Source organism: Polypterus senegalus, chromosome 17, assembly GCF_016835505.1.
Source record: "Polypterus senegalus isolate Bchr_013 chromosome 17, ASM1683550v1, whole genome shotgun sequence".
Lineage (NCBI taxonomy): Eukaryota > Metazoa > Chordata > Cladistia > Polypteriformes > Polypteridae > Polypterus > Polypterus senegalus.
Window position 1 is genome coordinate 46574569 of NC_053170.1, and position 23290 is coordinate 46597858.

The window sequence follows — 23290 nt, forward strand, 5'->3', positions numbered from 1 at the left end:
GACTTGCAAAAATAACTACTGGTCAGAAAGTTTTTCATTTTTGAATAAATAATGTTTTGCATTCAAACATTCATTCATAATTTAATCCACTATATCCAGCACAGTCTAAACCAACTGATGCACAAAAATGTTACTTCTCAAACAAGACAAAAATCATAGAGTAAAATGGAAGAAAAGGGCAAATCTTGACCCATAGATAAAAAAAAATAACCATCTTCAAAGCAGATAGCAACAGAGAGCAAAGATAAAAAAAATGTTTATGCTTGCTTCGAATGGAATATGAATAGGTGGTTCAAAGTAAAAAGAATGAGTTATTCTCAATATTATAATATTAATATGCCAGTATGCCAGTGTACTTTGTACTTACACATTTTACAGAAATCTACATTTGCAGCAGTGTTGACTCTAGACCAGTTACACTTTGTATATAATTGGGATTTTTCAGAATATTTTAATTGTTACGAATTTTGTCAACTTGGTGGTGAACTTTATGAATCTAAAACTTGCATTTCTGGAGTTCCTGTCTGATCCAAAGTCTTGGGTTCAAATTAGACAGTAGGGCTTTATTATTTAATTTAGGGTCATATTTTAAAGCATCTGGTTATTGAGTTTTACTCACATATCATAGTTTCTTCAAAGCAAATAGCCACCAGACTGTACAAGAATAAAGTTTGCGATCTTTGAGGATAAAGGTATTTTAGCCTTTATATTGCTTGGCTTTTTGTTCATTGTTGTATTTTTGGCATTTTAGACTAACATTTTTTGGTCTCTTAATACAAGTGTTTTTCTAGTTTTATGATTATTTTAGTTTTTTATTTAGGTTTGTTTTTATTTTCTAATTTCAACTTTTGTTTAGCTTTTCACTTTGTTTTAGTTTTTATTTGAATGTAGTTTTTCAGCAAGTGACTTTTAGTCACATTTTATTACTGTTGTGTAGTACTCACCAAGAATGTTCACACTGAGAGTTTTCTTTATAGATATTAAATAGTACAGTATATCATTCACGTTGAACCAACTTAATCCAAATAATTTTACTGTCTGTGACAGAACTCCAGATTCCCCTGACAATGTGGTATTTCTAGGCTTCCAGTGTTCTCTGATGTGATTTATTACTTTAACCTGCAACAAGTTTAAGCAAATAGTTAATTTCAAAAACAGTTTTTTTTACCTTTTGCAAGCAGTAAGATCACTGCACACAGATATTCTTATTTTGTACTCATATTTGATATTTCCTAATGCTGACTATATGTCATTGACTCATTTTGAAAGTCTATTTTTAATGACATGTTTTGTTTTACATTTTGTTAATGGGAATAACACTGCCACATACAATACTGTTTTGTATTTATGAATTTTCTATTTCTTGGCCTTTTTTTCTTAAAAGTATTTTTGTATTTTGTCCTTTTCTTCAAAAAAGTATTTTCCTTTTTTGTATATCTTGGTCTTTCTTTATATTAATATTTTGTTTTTTGCCATTTTTTATTGCTTAGCCTTATCTTTTTAAGAGTATACTAGCCAACCTGCTGCGTAGCATACGGCGCATAATCAGGCCGCTTTTTAAATGATTTTTAAGCACAGAGAAAAAAATAAACATTTGAAAAATCCATAATAATAAACCACCAAGAAAAGTAACATTGCAACAATGCACGCTTCTGAACCAACATACAATTGTCCGTGACTGAAAACGGAGGAGCGCCGTCGCTTTCTCCTTCCAAAGCGGGACGGGTTGAACGGGGTTGAAGGACGCACTGCCCGCTTATGTGCCCGCCCCCAACTCCCTACCTGAGTCGCTTTCGTCTGTGTACAGTCCACACGCACCTGTGAGTCACGTTGACTGTTAATTTTCCAAACACCGCCTCAGTTGGTTTCCACGTTGATTTTTCATTGTTCTTTGCGGTTCCAGCTACTTTTTTATATATAATCCATCAAGTCACCTTACCATGGGGGCCTTAAAAAGGGCAGGGACGTAATCAGTGCGAGCGTATGACCCGCACGCATCTGGGAATTTCTCGCTGTGGGGAACAATTGGAAGCCACGGTCTCCATCACGAATGGGGTTCAACGGCTTACCCACGCCCCCGCCGGGTAGACACACGCTGATCCATTCAGTGTAGCGCGTGCAGTACCGAACATATAAGTGCATCACAGACCTATTAATGCTCAATCTCACGTGGCTGAAAGCCACTTGGCCCTCTAAGAATTTGGACGGTGACCGCTGTAGGGTCGTGTAACTATTTAGCAGGCGGGAGTCTCGCTCGCTTTCAGAAATAACCAGCCAAATCGCTCCACCAACTAAGAACTGCCATGCACCACCACCCACAGAATCGAGAAAGAGCTATCAATCTGTCAATCCTGTCCGTGTCCGGGCCGGGTGAGGTTTCCTGTGTTGAGTCAAATGAAGCGAAAGGCTCCACACCTGGTGGTACCCTTCCGTCAATTCCTTTAAGTTTCAGCTTTGTAACCATACTCCCCCCTGAACCCAAAGACTTTGGTTACCCGGTTGGCTGCCTGGCGGGTCATGGGAATGACGCCGCCAGATCGCCTGTTGCGGGGCCTGCATTGGTGAAGCAGGTGAGACGGTAATGAAACAGAGGCACAGGGCTTATTGGTTTTTAAAGACTGCTTCCTTCATTGGGTTTTAACCAATGCACGGAACGAACCAACAGACAATCGTCCGTGCGGTGCTCAGGGTGGAACGGGAGGAGAGGAGAAGGACATCTCTGTCATGCTAGTCTGCTGATTTCTCGTTCAGTATACACTGCCTGCTCATGTGCCCACCTCCAACTCGTCACTTGAGTCGTTGTCGTCTTTGTACAGTCCAGATGCACCTGTGACTCACGTAGACTTTTCATTGCTCTGTGCGTTTTGGCTGCCTTTCTATATATAATCCACCAAGACACCCGACCACGGTGGGAGGGGGGTGTGTACAAAGTGCAGGAGTATCTAAGAAGACGCATGTTTGTCACGGATGCGAATTGCTGTATGTAGCGTGTAAAACAGTTTGCTATAGTGCATGCGGTCGTGCATCGTAACAAAACTCTTTTTTAAAGACTGCTTACTTCATTGTGTTTTAACCTCAGTTGTAAAGGAACGTTTTAAGGATCCCATGGGATACCCCTCGCAAACAGTTTTACACGCCGCATATGGCGATTCACCTCCGCGAGAAACATGCCTCTATTAACAGTCAACGTGGGTCGGAGCTGCATGTGACCTCTACAACAGACGAATATAAATGACGCCGTTTTTCTGTGTCGTCGCGTCTGAGTTGGTGGGCATGGCTCTGTGAGTTGTCGTCGTATCCAATGGTCTTGGAGTTGGTGGCTCCTTCCTGTGTGTGCCATAGGTGTCTCACTTGTCGGCGGCTTAGTGAATCCACGCCCCTTCCAGCGTGCTTTCCATGGTTGTCTTGCCTTAGTGAATTATATATATAGATGTTGACTTTTTATGTTGCCCTCCTTTAAAGACAGCATGAGAAGCGCCGCCATCCTGGAGAGTCTCGGAGCAGAACCGCTGACCCTTCGCATTGAGAGGACCCAATTGAGGTGGTTTGGATATCTGATACTGATGCCTTCTGGATGCCTCCCATGACCAGCTAGGAGGAGACCTCAGGGAAGACCCAGGGCTCTCTGTGAGGATTATATCTCCTAGATGGCCTGGGATTGGCTTGAGTTCCAACAGTATGAGTTGGCAAGTGTGGCTGGGGACGTTTAGGCCTCACTACTAAAACTGCTGCCCCTTCAACCCGGCTTTGGATAAGTAGTGGAAAATGAATGAATGAGTTAACATGTTATTTTGAAGATGTAAGTTGCATTTATGTTAATTGCATTTTAATGACATATTATGTATTCATTGTTCCTTTTGTTTTCCGATATGCTATGTTTTGTTAATTTAGATAATGTGTTAATTTTTATACTGGGTTGGGACTACAGATTAGGTAATTGCCCTCAGGTGCTGTCATTATGCTTTTAGCAGTACCTTACACCTATAATAACCATCTACTTAGTTACAGTGGCATTATCTTTGTTCATGCACTTCTACTCCCTCTTACTTTACTCTTTTTTTGTCTAGCAATCTTATGATAATTTGTTTTGATCTTATTGTTTTTAGGTACATTTTATATATATTCTGAAAGCAACTACTGCAATAGCCATATTTTTGTGTCTGTCTGGATGAAACAATTAGCCATAGGGACTCATTTTCTTGCAATTGGGCATACTTATTATTCAAAGAAATTTGTCAAGACAGTTCAATTTTTATTGAGATATCTCGATCAAATCATGCTTTTTAAAGTTTTGAAATTTTAAAATCTCTCCTTGAAAAGCACTAGTGAATCTCTGTACTTTTAACAGAGAAATATTCTGTTAGACTTCAATTAAAAGTTAGTTTACTGTTTCAATTCCACCTTGACAGTGCCTATAACATCTTGTCTCCCACTCTATGCTTTAAGGACCCTGGGTAAGGCAAGAATGTCTACAGTCCAACCTTTTTTGCCCTCTTCATAATGAAATTCATAGGCTTACTTCTCAGCGAAATCACAATGCTGTGATCTGACAAAAGCATTACACTGGTATTTTTGAGGGCAAACACATGCTGTCTATCAGCATGTCTTAAAAACTGGATGATGAGAATGCAAGAGGATCCTTGGGCCCTTTCTGTTTCCATAGTAATGTTCATTCAAGGAAAACATCCTAGTCTTCTCCAGAATTATGCTATTGTGTCATCTTTCTTTTCCTGGTTCACCAACTTTAATATAGGTGGTGCAATTTCTACATTATGTGCCAAGCTCCAGTTTCATTGCTTTGTTAGAAAGCCTTGTTGTGGTTAGTAATGTTTATCATTTTAAACCTGTAATTAATTCAGACATGACATTGACAGTATTAGACAATATCAGATCAACAAAGTGGGCCTGTAGATTGACATTCTCAACATTTATTTGTTCCATGAGCAGGTTGGTCATCATCTCCTTAAACAAGGACTCTGATTCACCAGCATCATCAGCAGGCTTTGATGGATTCTTAGGCAACTCAATAGCATCTGATGGTATTCTACAGACTTACTGTGCTGTTCTGTACTTTGACTGGGTAAGTGAAGTTTTCAAACCCTGAGACATGTTAGTTAGCAGTGAGAGGTTAAAAAGCATAGGGTTGATAGAGAACAAACTCAAAGAAAATCAAGTTGTTTTTCAAACAACACATTAGTGCTTTCCTTCTATAATTTGCTCAATGTTTTGGTATATCTTATTAAATTATGTCATATAAGACTTGCACGTCACATTGTTTACCAGCTCTAAACTTGTTGTGGATTGGAGTACCTGCCTGAAGATGAACTGATGTGCATCAAATTCCACATTAATACAATTGATACAACTTTTTCAGAAAATGATTGAATCGATATTTTCAGCCCTGAAGTAGCACTCATGCTTGATTAATTGTTGTCAAATTCTTCTGCATTATTTATAATTAACTGTATAATGATATAACTAATAATGTTATTGGTACTCTTATCTAATGGCTTTACATCCTGTGGCAAGTCATTGCATGTTTGCAGTTTGCACATTCTCCAGGGCTGTATCTTAGTTTTTCTGTGGAGACTATTTTTTGCCATACATTACAAAAAACAACTTGATTAGACACCCTAAATTTGTCATCCTTCTATATAAAAGCGGTCGGGATTGTCCTTCCATCCCGTGAGTGCTACGCAGGCGCGGAGTTTCACACGCCCCCGTCCATTTTGCAATGCACGATGGGATTTGTAGTTTCGTTTTCCAGGTAAAAGATGATTTTCTACTCCAGACTGTGCGATATCTTCTTCTTCTTTCTTACTATATAAAAGCGGTCGGAATTGTCCTTCCATCCCGTGAGTGGAAAGCGTAGCAGTATTCCGCTTATCACAGACTTACTACTTGCAGCTTGTGGTACGAAGCGACATGATGTGAGCAGAGTTCTGGTGCTCCCATCGTTCCCTTGCTTTTGTGCGCGATGCGCTGGAAAAATAGACAAAAATTATGTCTCTGGAAATAATTAATGTTGATGGAGTACAAATGCCACACCGCGTAGTAAATATCAGGGGGGTTCAAAAGGGCGACCTCAATATAGAAAAAAAGTTTAAATTTCATCACAAAAATAACAGAAACTACAAGTATTAAAGTAATACCGCTCAAATGCAATATAACCAAATTCATGAGTTTGTATAAAATATCAAATTGATCTACATATTGAATTGCCTTAAGAAGTGGTCAACTTAAAAGTCGGTCGCCTTAAAAGGCGGGTCAGCCTAGTAGGTAATAAAGCATGAGTATGGTAATGTGTGAGGCTTGTCATAGGTAATCACTTTATCCAAGGTTATTTTTTGCCTTATCCTCAGCCTTGAAGTCAGCCTTGAAGTGGACTAAATGGATTTGAGAATGTTATACATTTTCATACTGGTGCTAATGTTTTCTTTTATCTTTTCAGGATTTCGAAACAAAGCATAGTGTATATATATTTTGCACAATCCTAAATAAAATTTGGCTTTTCTGGTATCATGTTTATCTGTTTGAATGTGGTAGTATTTGTGTCAGTGTATTGATGGCATACATAACTCTTGAACAAATCAAATGAACATAATCAAATTTGGCATGCTTATTGCAACTGAAAAATGCTAGAAATTAATTTAAGCAAAATTTGTGTACAGAAATTTAGAATTCACAAATATAGTTTCTACATTTTTACAGGTAGTGACGCTAAAAATCTCTTTTAAAAATATTCAAAATAAAATTTTTTGAAATTTTGTTCATAGTTTATGTTTTTCAGTCTGACATCAGTTATATATTTGGATTAGTGCCACAAGCCCTAATCTTTTAAATGCCCACCCTTCCTGTATGTAATTGCTGAAATGATTAACCCCTCATAACTTACTCTGTCCCCTACCTGGCCGTTTACTTTGGGCTTCAACTTCTTCAGCAGGTGAGGAGTTCAAACTGTCATTTAATTGAAACTGAGAAACAGCTTGAGCTTGCTTTGAGGGTCGGAGTGTGGTGTTTCCAATGCAGGTGGCTTTCTTTCCAGAGGACAGAACACTATTATTATTTTGTAAGGAAACTGAGCTCATAGGAACATTGTCAGTTAACACAGAATGTTTGTCAGAAATATCTTCTGTGTTTCTGAAAGAACTGAGGGATGACTCTGCAAATGTGATTGCTGTTTCAAGATCTTCTGGCTGTGACATCTGCAGCTGGTCCCGGATTTCTTTTGGTAAAATATTCAGAAACTGTTTCAGTACAGTTTTGTTCAATGATTTTATTTTTTCTGTTTCCATAGGCTTAAGCCACTGAATTGCTAAGTCCTTTAGCTTCAAAGCAGCAAAGCGAGGTGACTCACCAGGTAGCAACTTCAGTGAAAGAAATTGCTGTCTGTATGAATCAGATGTTGCCCTGTAGTTTTGTAGAATGGCTTCTTTGATGTTTGTATAACACTGTCTACCAGAATCATCCAAACCATCATAGGCCAACTGAGCTTCACCATGTAGAAGTGGAGCTAACTTTAGGGGCCATGTCTTCTTTGGCCAGCTATAACTCTGTGCAATGTGCTCAAATTTTTTCAGGAAGGTCTCAGGGTCATCCTGAGTAGTCTTAAGTAAAGAAGTTTCCAGTAGGTAGGTCAACTTTTCAAATTCTTTCATGTGAGTAATATCTCTTGACTTCTGTCGTTCTGCTTCTTCCTTTTGTGCACTGATCAAATTTTCAAGCATTTTTTTGAGATCATTTGTCTCCATTGCTTTAGAATTTCATTCAGCTCTTGTACCTCCACCTAAAATCTTGAAAAGAGATATATTAGGTGAGCTGCCATGAATTACATTTGAATAGGTACAGAAAATAAATCCTAATTTATGAACAAAATGAAAGGTTTAGTTTCAAAATATAGTATTAGTGTTAATGAAAAAAGTTAATGTAATACATCTTCATTAAATTATTGATTATTTGAAACATTTTGCCACACTGGTATTTTAACATTTATAACTAATTTAGTTATTACATAAGGAAAAATAAAACTCAATAAAACTTTAAGTTGCTTTATATTAAAGCAATAGTTCCCAAAGTTTTATTGCAACCCCCTAGAGGATCACAATAAAGAGACCTGTCACAATAGGATTTCTAAAATAAAACAAAAACTCCTTGTTAACAAGTATTTATTTTGTACATAGGAACATAAGCATAAACAACTTCAAACATTAAAAACAATAAATGTTATGGTAGTTATAAAGTAAAAAAATAATGTGATAAATGTTGCTGTTTTTCAGAAACTAGCTTCTCAGATATGGGTTCTGTATTTGATACATACTGAATGGTATCATTTTCAAGTTCAAGGCAAAGTCTTGCTTTTCTTCTGATGGCAGTCATAGATGCGAAACTTAATTTGCATAAATATGATGTTGCAAATGATAAAAAAAATGTAAGAGCTTCATTTTCAAGTTCAGGGTATTCTTGCATTCTTTTGATCCAAAACTGGTTTCTGCTCTGGGGGAAAAAGTCCAGCTTCAACCTTCCATAATAAGATATTTCAGTAGGTTTTTCTTTCATATTTGACAGAAATTCAGCCAGTTGAATGGAACTCTCTAAAAACAGATTCAGTATCCATCTGTGATTGTTGTAATTGTTTTGAGTTTCTTCAGGAAAATATTTAAAAAGCTGTTATGCAAACTGTCTTGCATGTCTTCAAAATCAAGTTCAATATTTACCATATTAAATATTGACATGTATTGAAATACAGTATAATGTTAGTATGCATATGCTGGCATTGTGTGTACACATTTGGGAGAATAGGAAAAACAAAAGAAGCATTGCGTTCAAGTACAAATCTTTGTCATATCTATTCATTCAATTCAACAGTGTTAAGCTGGGCCAATGTGAAGAACTGGACATTGGCGACAAGGATTTTGCTATATGGTTGTGTTTCTCACTGAAAAGTGAGTTTAACTGTTGTTCAAGATGGAAATGTACCAAAATTCAATTGCTATGCTGATCTTGCCATGCTGTGATCATGCTGGACAAGATAACAAGAAGCATTTGAGTTGTTCACAGATGGCAAATGAGTCATTTTAACAAATAATATATCAGAAACAATGAAACAACAGAGAAGGGCATTACTTTTGTATCATGCAGGTCCAGATGTGCAGGATGTATATTCTACTTTGAAAAATACCAGTGGGGTGGTGGATTACAACCATGCAGTAGCTGTGTTAAAAATTTACTTGTTGCCCCAGGTGAACACACAACTTTGTTACCAGCTGACACAAAAGCAAGGTGAAACTATTCAACAGTTTGTTACGTGGGTCAAGCAAGCAACTAAAGACAGTTGTTTTCAGGGTGACAGAGACAATAAAATCAGAGATGCAGTATTCAGTAAGTGCACTTCAGAATAGATCCAGAGGAAGTTGCTAGAAGAGGGCTCAAGGCTTATGCTAACATGGTCATTTAGGTAGGTATGTAAGGAGATGTCATTTCTACCCAAGTACTGAATAACAGTGCTTGAAGATAATCTTTTTGGTGGAGGAAACCATACCCCGCTAGAGCTGAAAGGTTGTCATGAAGAAAGACGAATAAGGCACAGCCAGTCTCTTTTTAAAATGGGTTGTAATATGCGCCCAATCTTAACATACTGATCAATATGCTTGTTAAGTTTAAGGCTTTTTTTTTCATGTTTGGTGCCATTCATTTCCATTTTAAAGCACAAGGGCAGGCTAGGTGCATACTATATACTATATATATATATATATATATATATATATATATATATATATATATATATATATATATATATATATATATATATATATATATATATATATATATATATATATATAATATATTATCCTTGTAAGGAAAACATCAAAACAATATCTTTGTAGACTTTATTATAGACCTTTTCCTTTTCTGAATTATTCTATCATTCTTGTAGTAGTGCATCTCTTTTCTAAGCATGCACAAAAGGGTGGCTACCTAGCTAAAGCACCTATGCTGGTAACTGGATGGTTGCCAGTTCAAATCCTGGCAGTGCAATAAGGATTGCTACTCTGTTGGACACTTGAGAAAGTCTTTTAACCTACAATTGCTAGTAAGTAAGCTGACCCTTCACTTTAACTCTAAGCTTTTCTCTCCCTCTCTGTGTGTCTCTGGAGAGTAAGTTATGGTTTGTAAAATTTACAAATTACTAATGTAAATAAAGTGAATTACTATTATCATTATCATTTAAAAAAAGAACTACCTAATGTATTTACCACCATGATTTTTAAGCTCCATTGTTCCTCTTTTTCCATTGATTTAGACAGAGACTCTCAAACTGTATCTCACTTCTGGCAGTTTTTGGCTGCAGTTTAATTATAACTTCAAGCTGCCATCGTCAAGTTAACACTCAGACGGAAAGATTTAATAGAGATCTAGAAAAGTTATTTAAGTTTATGGTGAACAAACAGATGGAGTGTGAATCTTGTGTTATCGAAATTTGCTTGAAGTATATTTTATCACTTTGCAATTAAAATGTCTCAGTTTAAATACTTTTATGAATGCCCAGTGGGGGCTGGATGGTCACATGGCCTCAGAACCCCTGCAGATTTTGTTTTTTTTTCTCCAGCCCTTTGGAGTTTTTTTTTTTTTTTTTGGTTTTGTTTGTTTTTTCTGTCCTCCCTGGCCATCAGAACTTACTTTATTCTTTGTTAACTAGTATTTCCTAATTTCTATTTTTATATTTTTTCTTTATTCATCTTGAGCTATAGCATTTGTATTAAAACATGCTGTATAAATAAATGTTGTTGTTGTATGATTTTAAACAAATCATGTTGAAATTAGACTTGGATTCCTGCACTGTTCTGGGTCTGGCAGAACACCTCGTTTAGTAGCTTGACACTTGATAGTTGGTTCAAAAGATTATGTAAATGGCATACATTACTGCCAAGTGCTTTATAATCATAAACATTTCGTGGCCCCTGGACTTATGATATTACTAAAGGTTTGACTTTCTATACAGTAGATTTGCCTAATGGTCCCAAATTGAAAATTGGTCCTCTGGTTTATTGACCGCTGTTCCATAGTGAAGCAAGTTGGATTGGTTTATTGTAAGCTGCAATTTCCTGTTTTTATAAGCTTGTTTCTTGACTGAAGCTGGTGTGCTCCAGTCAGTGATTTAAGCTGGTTACATCCCATCCCTTCTTCAAATGGACAGAGAGAATGAATTTGAGGTGCAGTTGTTTTGGATTCATGTTGTAGACACTCTTCAGTTTTATATTTTTGTCCAATAAAGTGGCTATGATCCAGAAGAACACATCTGGGTACCCTTTAGGGACCTCTATACCTCTTGTTTATTACTTTCTTTCCCTGACAATTTTCTTTATAAGCATTGGGAGAAAGGCTATGTTCTGAACTGGGCCAGTTTGCATTATATTTTTGCTGCTAGTATACAGTATTTTTCTTGTTGCTCGATTGTGATTTTTGGAGACTCTAGACATTTTAGTATTTGGGGGTTTTGCTTTTACTGTTTAACTGCAAGAAGTTTTATTATCTTTTTTCAGGTTCGCTGTAATTGACAAAGTTTTTAAACTTTCCATGATTAGACTTTGGAAATGCAATGAAAGACAGGCATAATAGTAAGTGTCAGTGTTAGACTTAATAGATACTATCCATACTGTTGCACTGTGTAGATGGTTGTGTTACAGAATATAGATCATAGTTGTCAAACTCAATACTGGTGGGCCATTTGCTGAAGGTTTTTCATTCTAGCCATTTTCTTAATTAGTAACCAGTCACTGCTGTTCATGGAATATACTTCCTTTGCCTTGATGTTAATTGAGTTGTTTTTTTAAGTATCAGGACCCCACATGTAGGAATGCCTACACCAAATTTGTGTCTCAGTGGTTGCTAAAAGACCAGGAATCAAACCATCCTAAGACAGACAAACTAGCAATTGCAACACCATAATGCCAAAATCTGCTTTCAGCTTTGTCACCATTTTTCTGGTTCTTTTTGTTCCCTGATAATTTCATTTCACATTAGGTAAATTTCTCTTCATAAGCCTGTGGAAAGTTTTGTTTTTTTATTATTTATCTACCACCGTAGACATTAAATGTGTCTGGATGTGAATCTATGCAGATAATTAAGAAAGTACAATACAATCTATGATCAAAAAATTGGTGTCATTAAAATGTGTTTTTGTTTTCTTTTTTTTTTCTAAAACAATATGACAAAATTACAATCTATACATTTTTCACTTACATTTACAAAATAATTTTTCATTTTACTTAAATAAATGCCATGTAATTTAATTGTAATTTAAATAAGATCAGCCTCTGTCATTAATGTATAAATAATCTTTTTTATAAGAAAGAACACCATACTGTATGGTCAAATGGAAAGGTTTGAAGAGTGGGGCTCAGTAATACAGAAGGTGTATTTTAAAGGATAATCCAAAAACTAAAACAGAGTCAAATGATACACTTATTCTTTTTAAGCAATCTATTAACTCATTCTCTCACTATTTCTTGACAGTAATTCTATTAATTTTATGGTTATTGTAAGGAATAATAACAAAATGTAGTATTTTTGGTAACATTTCAGCTGAAGTAGAAGTACGAGTGTGCACACACACTGAGAAACAAACGAATGGATGGATGGAGAGTTTTACAGCAGCAGAGAAAAATAGCTGATAACTTATCTGAATTGAAAAAGTAATTAAATTCATCAGGAAAAACAAAAATTATAGGTGAAATAAAAGCTGACCCCCACGTAGGAGAAGAAACAAATGGAATGAAGTTGATCATCCAAGCAGCAGTGAAAACTTGAATGCGAGTGTGTTGTTGCAAACCAGCTAAACTCAGAATGCAAAGAAGCAACTGAAGACACCTAAACAATGATGAACTTGGTGCTAAACATAAGTTTGTTTTGTTCTCTGCTTGTCAAGGGCATGTTTTTATGCTATGTGTCCTGCAGCAGGTGAAGCTCATAGTTAATTTAGAGTCAGATGGAAAAATACAGGCTTTGGGGGACTGCAAACTTAAAATTTGATAGACTTGTTTTTTTTTAGACAATTCAGGAATTTGTTTTTCAGCTTCAGTCTCTCCAGACTCCACTCTAGTCAGTGCACGACCAAAATCAGCAGCACCAATTCAGCTACAGTGTGAGTGGATAATGGTGAGATGGGTGTCTAAGAAGTCAAGATTTTGTACCTCAGCACTCTGCAGCACATCTATCAAATTTGAGAAAAATGATAATGCTCATAACTGGTAACTCCATAGCGCGGAATGTTAGAATTCCAAACAATGATAATTCAGCAGTTAAATTTAAATGCCTTCTAGGGAGAAGCTATTTGACATATTGGCTAAACTGGTCTACCTGGCCAAAGATGATGTACTTTATTGCTAAATGTCAGCACTAATTATATCACTTTGCAGCAGTCTGAAGTATTAAGAATTTTATATCCTTATGCACCAAAGCTAAAAGAAAATGTCAACACTTAATTGTGTCTGGTCCCTTACAATGACTATATAGAGGGGATGTGGACTACAGAAGATTGTATTTACTTAACTGCCAGTTAGAAGCCTAGTGTATAAATAAAATAATGGCATTTATTATTAATTGGGATGTTTTTTGGAAAAAGCTTGAATTTTTCTAGAGAAATGGTTGTCATCATGGGTTCTATAATTTTATCCAAAAAAAAATAAAATGGAAGCAAAATTGCCTGGCTGACTAATCAGAGCACCATTCAGTTGATCTTAAATCGTAAGCTGTTGTTTATCCTACCTGTTAGTATTCTGTAGCTTCTACCCAGAATCTGTGATGTGAGACACCCTATAAATTTAGGTTTGAAACAAAATCTAGATCACTTGATAGCTAAAGAATAACAAGCATAATTGGAGCAAAAGTTAAAATCAGATCCTCCACTCGGGGTACCTGTATTAATAAAATGAAAACAAAAAGCATACAGTTCAAAAACATCTATGTAGTTTAAAATGCTGTTTACTAAACATACATTCTCTCGGAAAGAAAGCTGCTTTGGTAAATTATATTGTATGCTGTGTCTTCTAACTCAATCCTGGCACAGCAAATTTGACACTATTTCCATAGCCGACGGACTACCCACTTGTTATACACTTCTTCATAAGAGATACTGATTAAGGTGGTGGTCTTAAGATAGTCAGATCGCACGAGATAGCACAAGCACAGCTAAGAAAATTTAATGCATGTACTCCGAGTTGCTCACGTGAACTGACTTTACAGGACTGGGAAAGGTAAACCTGTGCATGCAGTGTGTGATGTCTCAGATAAAGAGGAAGACGAGCTGTTTATTGATGCAGTAGGAAAGGAACAACCCTCTGACGGTGAACAAGCCTTTGTAGACATATCAATAGGAAAGCAAGGTGTAAAGCTTAAGTTTAAATTACGTTCATAGACACGCTGCCGCTAAATATTCACAGGCAAATCCACAACTTAATACCAGAAATGCCTGTTAAACATCTTAGATTCATGAGTACTGATTTTGGGTAGTGATCACTTCGATGAATGAAACCTGTTATCTTTACAATGGTTGACAACGAAGATGAGATGGTCAGGGATAGACTAGACAAACACGGAATGTAACTTGAACACAACACATCCTCCAAATACGAACCTGATTGAAAGAAATAATGATAATCAAATCCTTGATGACAGCAACACTCATAACAGTCATTAAACAATTACATTGATAATCATGTTATGTTATTTTTAAATGTTTTTCTTTTTCATAACTTCTTTAACACACTACTTCTCCGCTGTGAAGCGTGGGTATTTTGCTAGTTAGGTAATAAACAGCAAATTCACGACACTGACTACAATATTGAATGAATTTATGTTAGTACAACTGTGTAGACGGCAGTATAATCATATTATTTTAACTAGCAAAATACCCGCGCTTCGCAGCGGAGAAGTAGTGTGTTAAAGAAGTAATGAAAAAGAAAAGGAAACATTTTAATAATAACGTAACATGATTGTCAATGTAATTGTTTTGTCATTGTTGTGAGTGATGAGTGTTGCTGTCATATATATATATATACAGTATATATATATACTGTATATACACACACACATAAACATATATATATACATATCCATACATATATACATATACACATATATATACACACACACATATATACATACATATATATATATACATACATATATACACATAAACTCAGCAAAAAAAGAAACGTCCTCTGACTTTCAACTGTTTTTACTTTCAGTAAACTTAATGTGTAAATATTTGTATGAACACTAAAAGAGTCAACACCATAAGACATAAACTAAAAATGTTTCACAGTGTGTCCCTGAATGAAGGGAGGCTCAAAATCAAAAGTATCAGTCAGTATCTGGTGTGGCCACCAGCTGCTTGAAGTACTGCAGTGCATCTCCTCCTCATGGACTGGACCAGATTTGTCAGTTCTTGCTGTGAGATGTTACCCCACTCTTCCACCAAGGCACCTGCAAGTTCCTGGACATTTCTGGGGGGAATGGCCCTAGCCCTCACCCTGCGATCCAACAGGTCCCAGACGTGCTCAATGGGATTGAGATCTGGGCTCTTCGCTGGCCATGGCAGAACACTGACATTGCTGTCATGCAGAAATTCACGCACAGAACGAGCAGTATGGCTGGTGGCATTGTCTTGCTGGAGGATCATGTCCGGATGAGCATGCATAAAGGGTACCACATGAGGGAGGAGGATGTCTTCCCTGTACCGCAAGGCATTGAGATTGCCTGCAATGACAACAAGCTCAGTCCGATGGTGATGTGATATACCGCCCAGACCATGACGGACCCCCACCTCCAAATCGATCCCGCTCCAGGGTACAGGCCTCGGTGTAATGCTCATTCCTTCGACGATAAACACGAATCCGTCCATCACCCCTGGTGAGACAAAACCGTGACTCATCAGTGAAGAGCACTTTTTGCCACTCCTGTCTGGTCCAGCGAAGGTGAGTTTGTGCCCATAGGCGGCGTTGTTGCTGGTGATGTCTGGTAAGGACCTGCCTTACAACAGGCCTACAAGCCCTCAGTTCAGCCTGTCTCAGCCTATTGCGGACAGTCTGAGCACTGATGGAGGGATTGTGTGTTCCTGGTGTGACTCGGGCAGTTGTTGTGGCTATCCTGTACCTGTCACGCAGGTGTGATATTCGGATGTACCGATCCTGTGCAGGTGTTGTTACACGTGGTCTTCCACTGCGAGGATGATCAGCTGTCCTTCCTGTCTCCCCTGTAGCGCTGTCTTAGGCGTCTCACAGTGCGGACATGGCAATTTATTGCCCTAGCCACATCAGCAGTCCTCATGCCTCCCTGCTGCATGCCTAATGCACGTTCACACAGATGAGCAGGGAACCTGGGCATCTTTCTTAGGGTGTTTTTCACAGTTCGTAGACAAGTCTCTTTAGTGTCCTGCGTTTTTAGAACTGTGACCTTAAATGCCTACTTTCTGTAAGCTGTTAAGGTCTTAACGACTATTCCACAGGTGCATGTTAATTAATTGATTATGGTTAATTGAACATGCATGGAAAACATTGTTTGAACCCTTTACAATGAAGATCTGTAAAGTTATTTGGATTTTTAAAACATTATTGTTGAAATACACAGTCCTGAAAAAGGAATGTTTCTTTTTTTGCTGAGTTTACATCCACATATATATACATATCTACATATACACACATACATATACATACACACACATATATACACACAAATACATATATATACATACACACACACACACACACATAAACATATATACATACATATCTACATATATACATACACACACACACATATATATAATATACATATACACACACATATATACAGTCTTTGGGGTGCGAGCAACTGTTGCTGGGGGTGCCAGAACCCATGAAGGAAGAAAAATGAAAAACATTATTTGTACAAAATCTTAATTTATTTATCCATTCCTAAATAATTAAATGGGCAGGCTATTTCGTATCAGTGCAAAATGCTGCTTGTTAAAACGGATGACTCCCGCTCTTACGTGCAAGTCTGCATGGATATTACGAACTATCGTATCTGTTCAAGTTCTATTTAAATTTTAAATAGAAGGAATTTTTATTTAGTCGACAAAATATTATTCCGGAATAAATCAACTCAAACCTTAAATAACTTATAATATTTTGCTCTCCATAAAAATATATCCTGTCTAAATTATACAAGTTAGAAATAAAGTAAACGTTAAAAGAACAAACATTCAAATTTCTTTACTCTTATGTAATTTTATATAAAAATAAACTTAAATTTTAAATATCCCAAAAGATTTTGCTCTCCATAAAAATATATCCTGTCAAAATTATACAAATTCAAATATGAACATGGTGCATAACAAAACCTGGAAATATAAATAAAATGTGTTCTTTTCAGCAATAACAAATCAAATCATTCAGTTGTCTTTGCTCATATGTCATTTTATCAGAGCTGGACGCCTGGCATCTTTTTTTGGCAACAAGTTCGTTTATGTTTGGTGTGAGGTTCTGTGTTGTGGAGATTCTCAGGATGGACTGCAGGTGCTCATCAGTGAGGCGACTCCTGTGTGCTGTTTTGTTAGTCTTCATCACTGAGAAGAGCTTCTCACACAGATATGTGGTACCAAACATGCACAAGGTTCGAGCCGCATGTAGACGGAGCTGGAGCATTTCTGCGGAATGGAGTGAATAAACTGTGCGGCCCTGCAGTATCGTACTTTGCCTTCAGTGTGCCATTACACTGCAGCTCAATCACCTCCATCTGAATCTGCACAGGTGCAGTTTCCACATCGATGGCAAATGGGTTGTGAAACAACTCAAAATTCTTTTTGTTCTTCAAAGTCACCAAAGCGCGTGCGAACTCAGTGCGCCATGTGCTCAGTTTATCAGCAAAGTGTGTATTTGGGAACACCGTTGTGCGATTTGGTTCAACATTACTTGGCAACAGGGAAAGTGGGGCAAGTTGCACTGGTGCATTTGTGTCTCCCATAAAAGTAGCTTCACTTGAAATCACTTTGTGATTTTGCACGGTAAAACGTCTGCTGAAGTGTCAGATTCTTCTTTAACTCTTCTGCTTTCTGTATCTTGTGCATTGCATTCAGGTCTTTCAGGTTATCTTGATGTTTTGTCTCATAGTGCCGTCTTAGATTAAATTCTGTAATTACAGCCACATTAGCTCCACAAATGAGACACATGGGTTTACCGCAATGTCAGTAAACATATACTCAGCCTCCCATCGGTTTTTAAAGGCTCTATGTTCAGAATCACTTTTTCTCTTCGCATCGTGTGGGCTAGCTTCGCAATAACTTGCAGCATCATAAGCTAGACTTGATTAACGCGTAAGTGTTCGCAAGGCAGCTGAAGCGCTGCATTATGGGATCTGTAGTTTATTGTGTTACCAGCGCTTCATCTCCCCGGGCCATTAATAACAATAATATATAAAATGATCTCGCGGGCCGGATTTAATTACACGCCGGGCCGGATGTGACCCATGGGCCTTGAGTTTGACACATATGGACTAAATAGAACTTGAAAAGATATATTTTTTAGAATGTGATCGCAATTCAGATCGAGTTGACGCGCACTACAGTACATCGAGCCCGCGTGCTATTGTGGTTTTGCCTGCGTGCCTCAATAAGTTACCCTCCCTCGCTCTTACTTTTTACCGCTCATCTAATGAATACACTGAGTATGGCTTTACCAAAACAATCATTGATCGCGAATAAAGTATCCATTATTCATAAAGCTTCAATTGGTGATCTGTCTTTCTGCGTTAACGCATATTTTTTCATACGTCTCAAACCAAGGGGATGCAAAGGTAAAATGAATAAAAATGCGTGCGTACATACTCAGTGCATCCCCTCTCGGGGATCGAATCTCAAAAGCCGGCACTAGAGGAGAAGCCTCTACTATTGCGCCATGGCGTGTGGTTTATGTATTTGAGCGTAGCAGTGTAATTCGTTTTTTGTTCAGCACTCTTTGGAACTGTTGCTTTTGTCTGCGCACGCGCAGTTCACGTGAGCGCTGAATATGGTTTTATATGTCACTCGCTCGCTTCTAATTGTTTCGCTGCCTTCTTAATTATATAATGCATGATTTCTTAAGCGCTTTTTGGAGCTCTTCCTGGTTTTCTACGTACTGCGTAATTACGGGGAGGCGTGATGATGTCACACTAAACTCCCCCCCACGCTTCGAGCTCAACTCCATTACAGTAAATGGAGAAAAATAGCTTCTAGTTATGACCATTATGCATAGAATTTCGAAATGAAACCTGCCCAACTTTTGTAAGAAAGCTGTAAGGAATGAGCCTGTCAAATTTCAGCCTTCTACCTACATGGCAAGTTGGAGAATTAGTGATGAGTCAGTCAGTGAGGGCTTTGCCTTTTATTAGTATAGATTAACTTAAACAGTATAACTATAATAGTCTGTCTGTTTCTAATAACGACAGTCTGACTGCCATATTTGTGCTATCTCGCATCAGTGAGTAGGATGTGACTGCATACTGTTTACAAGTTTGTCAATTTTGGGCTGAATCGTCGAAAGAGAAAGTCTCAGGTTGTTATGAGGATCCAGTCTATTTCTGTATTTTGTTTTAATAACAGTGATTGCAGAAAAGTCAGTTTCACATAAATATGTACTCGAGAATGGCAGCAATGCGGAAATTGCCCTGCTTGCGAGCTCAGGATACAGTTCGATTAAATTTGCTTCTTCTTGAGTAGTCAAAGTCAAGCCGGTTATATCTGTTGTAAATGGACTTTGTATCCAACCACTTTCTTTTGTCACAATATCCTTGGGAAAATAATGAACAAAGTTTTCTTCAAGCAATTTCAGATGATTCACAATACTTTTTAGAAATATCTTCCTGTATGCTGGAATCAGGATTTTGAGTAACAAACTCACTGAAGTACTGGAACATATTTAGACGTTGCTGTTCTACACATAGTTTCCAATGGCTAAGTTTCTTCACAAATGCTGAAACTTTATCTATGTGTTTAAATAAGTCACTATCTCTGCCTTGTAGACTGAGATTTAAATCATTGTGAGCATTAAAAATGTCTACGAGATAAGCCAGTTTTGCAAGCCATGTTGCGTCAAATAGATAAACATTCATTACCGAGTTCTTTTTTAACAGAAACAGACTCACTTCATTTCTCAACTCAAAAAATCTCTGCAAAACGCGTCCTCTTGACAGCCAGTGCACCTATGTGTAAAACAATAAATGCTGATGTTCTGAACCCATTTCTGAACAAAGTATTTCAAATAAACGTGCGTTCAGTGAACTTTTTTTTATGTATTTGACAAATTTTACTGTGGTTAACAAGACGTCATGCAGTTCTTCACTTATATGTCTTGCAGCAAGTGCTTCACGATGTATGATGCAGTGGTACGATACAGCCAAAGGCGCTACTGCTTTAATACGCTGTACGACACCGGAATTTTTACCAGTCATAGCTGCAGCGCAGTCTGTTGTTACACCAACACAATTGTTCCACATCAATTCTTTTTCTGTAACAAACTTATCGAGAAGACGAAATAGCTCTTCGCCAGTAGTCCTCGTAGGCAGTTTGTCGCTGAATAAAAATTCCTCTCGAATAGAAGCAATACTAAAGTTAATAAATCAGATGTACACGATTAAAATTGCACAGTCAGAAACATCTGTTGACTCATCGAGTTGTAACACAAATTTTCCGTTTGCTTTTATCATTTCAATTAATTGTTCCTGCACGTCGTCCGCCATGTCAGCAATTGTATTATTAGAAAGAGGAATCGCACAAATTTTACCTGACGCTTGTTCTCCAAGTATGCTGTTCACCATGTTGACAACACACGGCACGATGACTTCTTCAGCAAGCGTGTGTGGCTTTTTATCATGAGCAATCCGTAAAGCGACACTATATGATGCCTTCACTAAAGCAGCGTTAAATGTAGTGTGCTGCTTAAAGGTGCTTTTTTGTTTCTGCAGTTCCAAACGTTTCCATTCAAAATATTAAATTGACTTTGTCACGGTTTCTCTGTGCTTCATAGCCTGATGTTGCTTTAGATGTGACGGCTTCATACTAGCATTTGAAAGAATCTCACAGCAAATGAGACACTGAGGTTGCTGCTCAAATTCATTGCCAGTTGCAACAAAACCAAATTTTTGATAGTTGTTATCATATTTGCGACACAGATCTTTCTTACTCTGTTTTTTCGGTTTATTTGCAGCTGTATCGGTATCTTTGTCACTAGGACTAATTGATTTGGATGATGAAACGGTAGCGTTTGAAAGATTTTTCTTTAAATATTTATCCATTTTTTAAGAAAATTCTAATTATTTGATATGTAACTGTTGCATCTTATTTCAGTCCCTTGAAAAGCTATTAAAAATTGTTGAAAGGGAGGGAGAGCTGTAAGGGGGGGAGTTTGGGTCTAAACCGCCCCGAAATCTGAATAAAAGTTAAAGTATTGAAAGAAATTATGCATAAAATTAATGAAAAAATTTGTGCATGTACATAAATTGATAAATTCTGCCCCAAAACTAAATCCTGCCTTCGGCCTGTATGTGACGCAGTTACCGAAGATGAAATGATATCGGCTTTGTGCTTAGATCTGGTGACTACGATGCAATACAGCGGCAGTGCACGTATAACAACAAACGCGAGCAGTTTCTGTGAGGCAGAGTTACCGAAGACTAAATAGTGTTGGTGTTGTGCTTTCATCTAGTGACCAAAAGCTCAAACAGTGAAGAAGTAGAAGTTGACTTCCGCGAAACGGAATGATGGTAGCGTTAAATGAACTAAATACTGATTCGAATAATCCAGTGTTATTTATTCAGATAACGAAATTTCACACCACACCAAATTTGGGAATCCACGTATTTTTGTGGTTCAACAGTTATATTGGTTATTGCTCACAACAGGCTTGTCATAAAGGGTTTTGCACAGATAAATTAAATTTCAGGGACCATGATGCGTACCACCTGAAAAGGCTCCACGCATTCACCAGTGGTACACGCATCAAAGTTTGGGAACCACTGTTTTAAAGGAAGCACAAAGCCTCAGGAACGATTTTAAAGAGATTGATTCTGGATGTTTTAACCTTGGAATTTTAACCTGTTGTGATGAATTATTTATTGATAATTTATTGTGATTTTTAACCTTGGCGGCATGGTGGTGCAGTAGTAGCACTTTTCCCTTGTAGTAAAGTGTCCATGATTCATGTCCTGAGACCTCTCAGCGTGAAGTTTGTATGTTTTCCCAGTTTCTGTGTGGGTTTGTTCTGGTTTCCCCCCATAGCCCAAAGACATGCAGGTTAGGTAAATTGGTGATTCCAAATTGGCCCTCGGGTGTGTTCGCCTTACAATGGACTGGTGTCATCTCCTGGGTTTGTTCTTGCTTTGTGCCCTGTGCTAGCTGGGTTAGGCTCCTGCAAAGACTAAATGGGTTTGAAAATGACTGATTTTTAACTTCCATGGAGCACTTTTTTTTATGGATTATTTATTGAAACTGCACTTCACTTTTGAATTGAAAGCACAAATAACTTTTGAATCATCCTTTGCTATGTATATGTTTCCTCATTGCTAGTCCATCCTTAGTACATGACTATCGATGTCCCAGGTTCAAGGGAGTGATGCGAGCTGCAGTCAACTTGAACATCACATAAATATCAACTGAAATAATCCTTGTGTACTGTTTAGGATAGTGGCTAATCTATCCATCCGTCCTTCCATTATCCAACCTGCTATATCCTAACACAGGGTCATGGGGTCTGCTGGAGCCAATCCCAGCCAACACAGGGCCCAAGGCAGGAAAAATCCAGGGCAGGGTGCCAGCCCTACCGCAGGTGGCTAATCTAACAAATGGAAATACTGCACTGCAATATGAAATCCCTACAAACGTTTAGAGTGCAGCTTTTATTAACTTCTTTAATCATGAAATAGATAAAATAAGATCCCAGATTTCAGTGTAAGTTCACAAATTAAATATTACATTGGCAATCTCTGTGTTGCTTTGCCCACTTCTAGTTATGACCATTATGCATAGAATTTCGAAATGAAACCTGCCCAACTTTTGTAAGAAAGCTGTAAGGAATGAGCCTGTCAAATTTCAGCCTTCTACCTACATGGCAAGTTGGAGAATTAGTGATGAGTCAGTGAGTCAGTCAGTCAGTCAGTGAGGGCTTTGCCTTTTATTAGTATAGATTAACTTAAACAGTATAACTATAATAGCCTGTCTATTTCTAATAACGACAGTCTGACTGCCATATTTGTGCTATCTCGCATCAGTGAGTAGGATGTG

General features: G+C 37.5%; 1 protein-coding gene across 1 annotated transcript in view; it reads right to left on the reverse strand.

Annotated features, from left to right (window-relative positions):
- LOC120517193 (nuclear GTPase SLIP-GC-like) overlaps positions 1-23290 on the reverse strand; it is a 162411-nt gene that overhangs the window by 125412 nt on the left and 13709 nt on the right. The window contains exon 2 of the mRNA XM_039739363.1: positions 6908-7793. Within this exon, the coding sequence (XP_039595297.1) occupies positions 6908-7751 (844 nt within the window). The 5' untranslated portion in view covers positions 7752-7793. The remainder of the gene's footprint in view (positions 1-6907; positions 7794-23290) is intronic.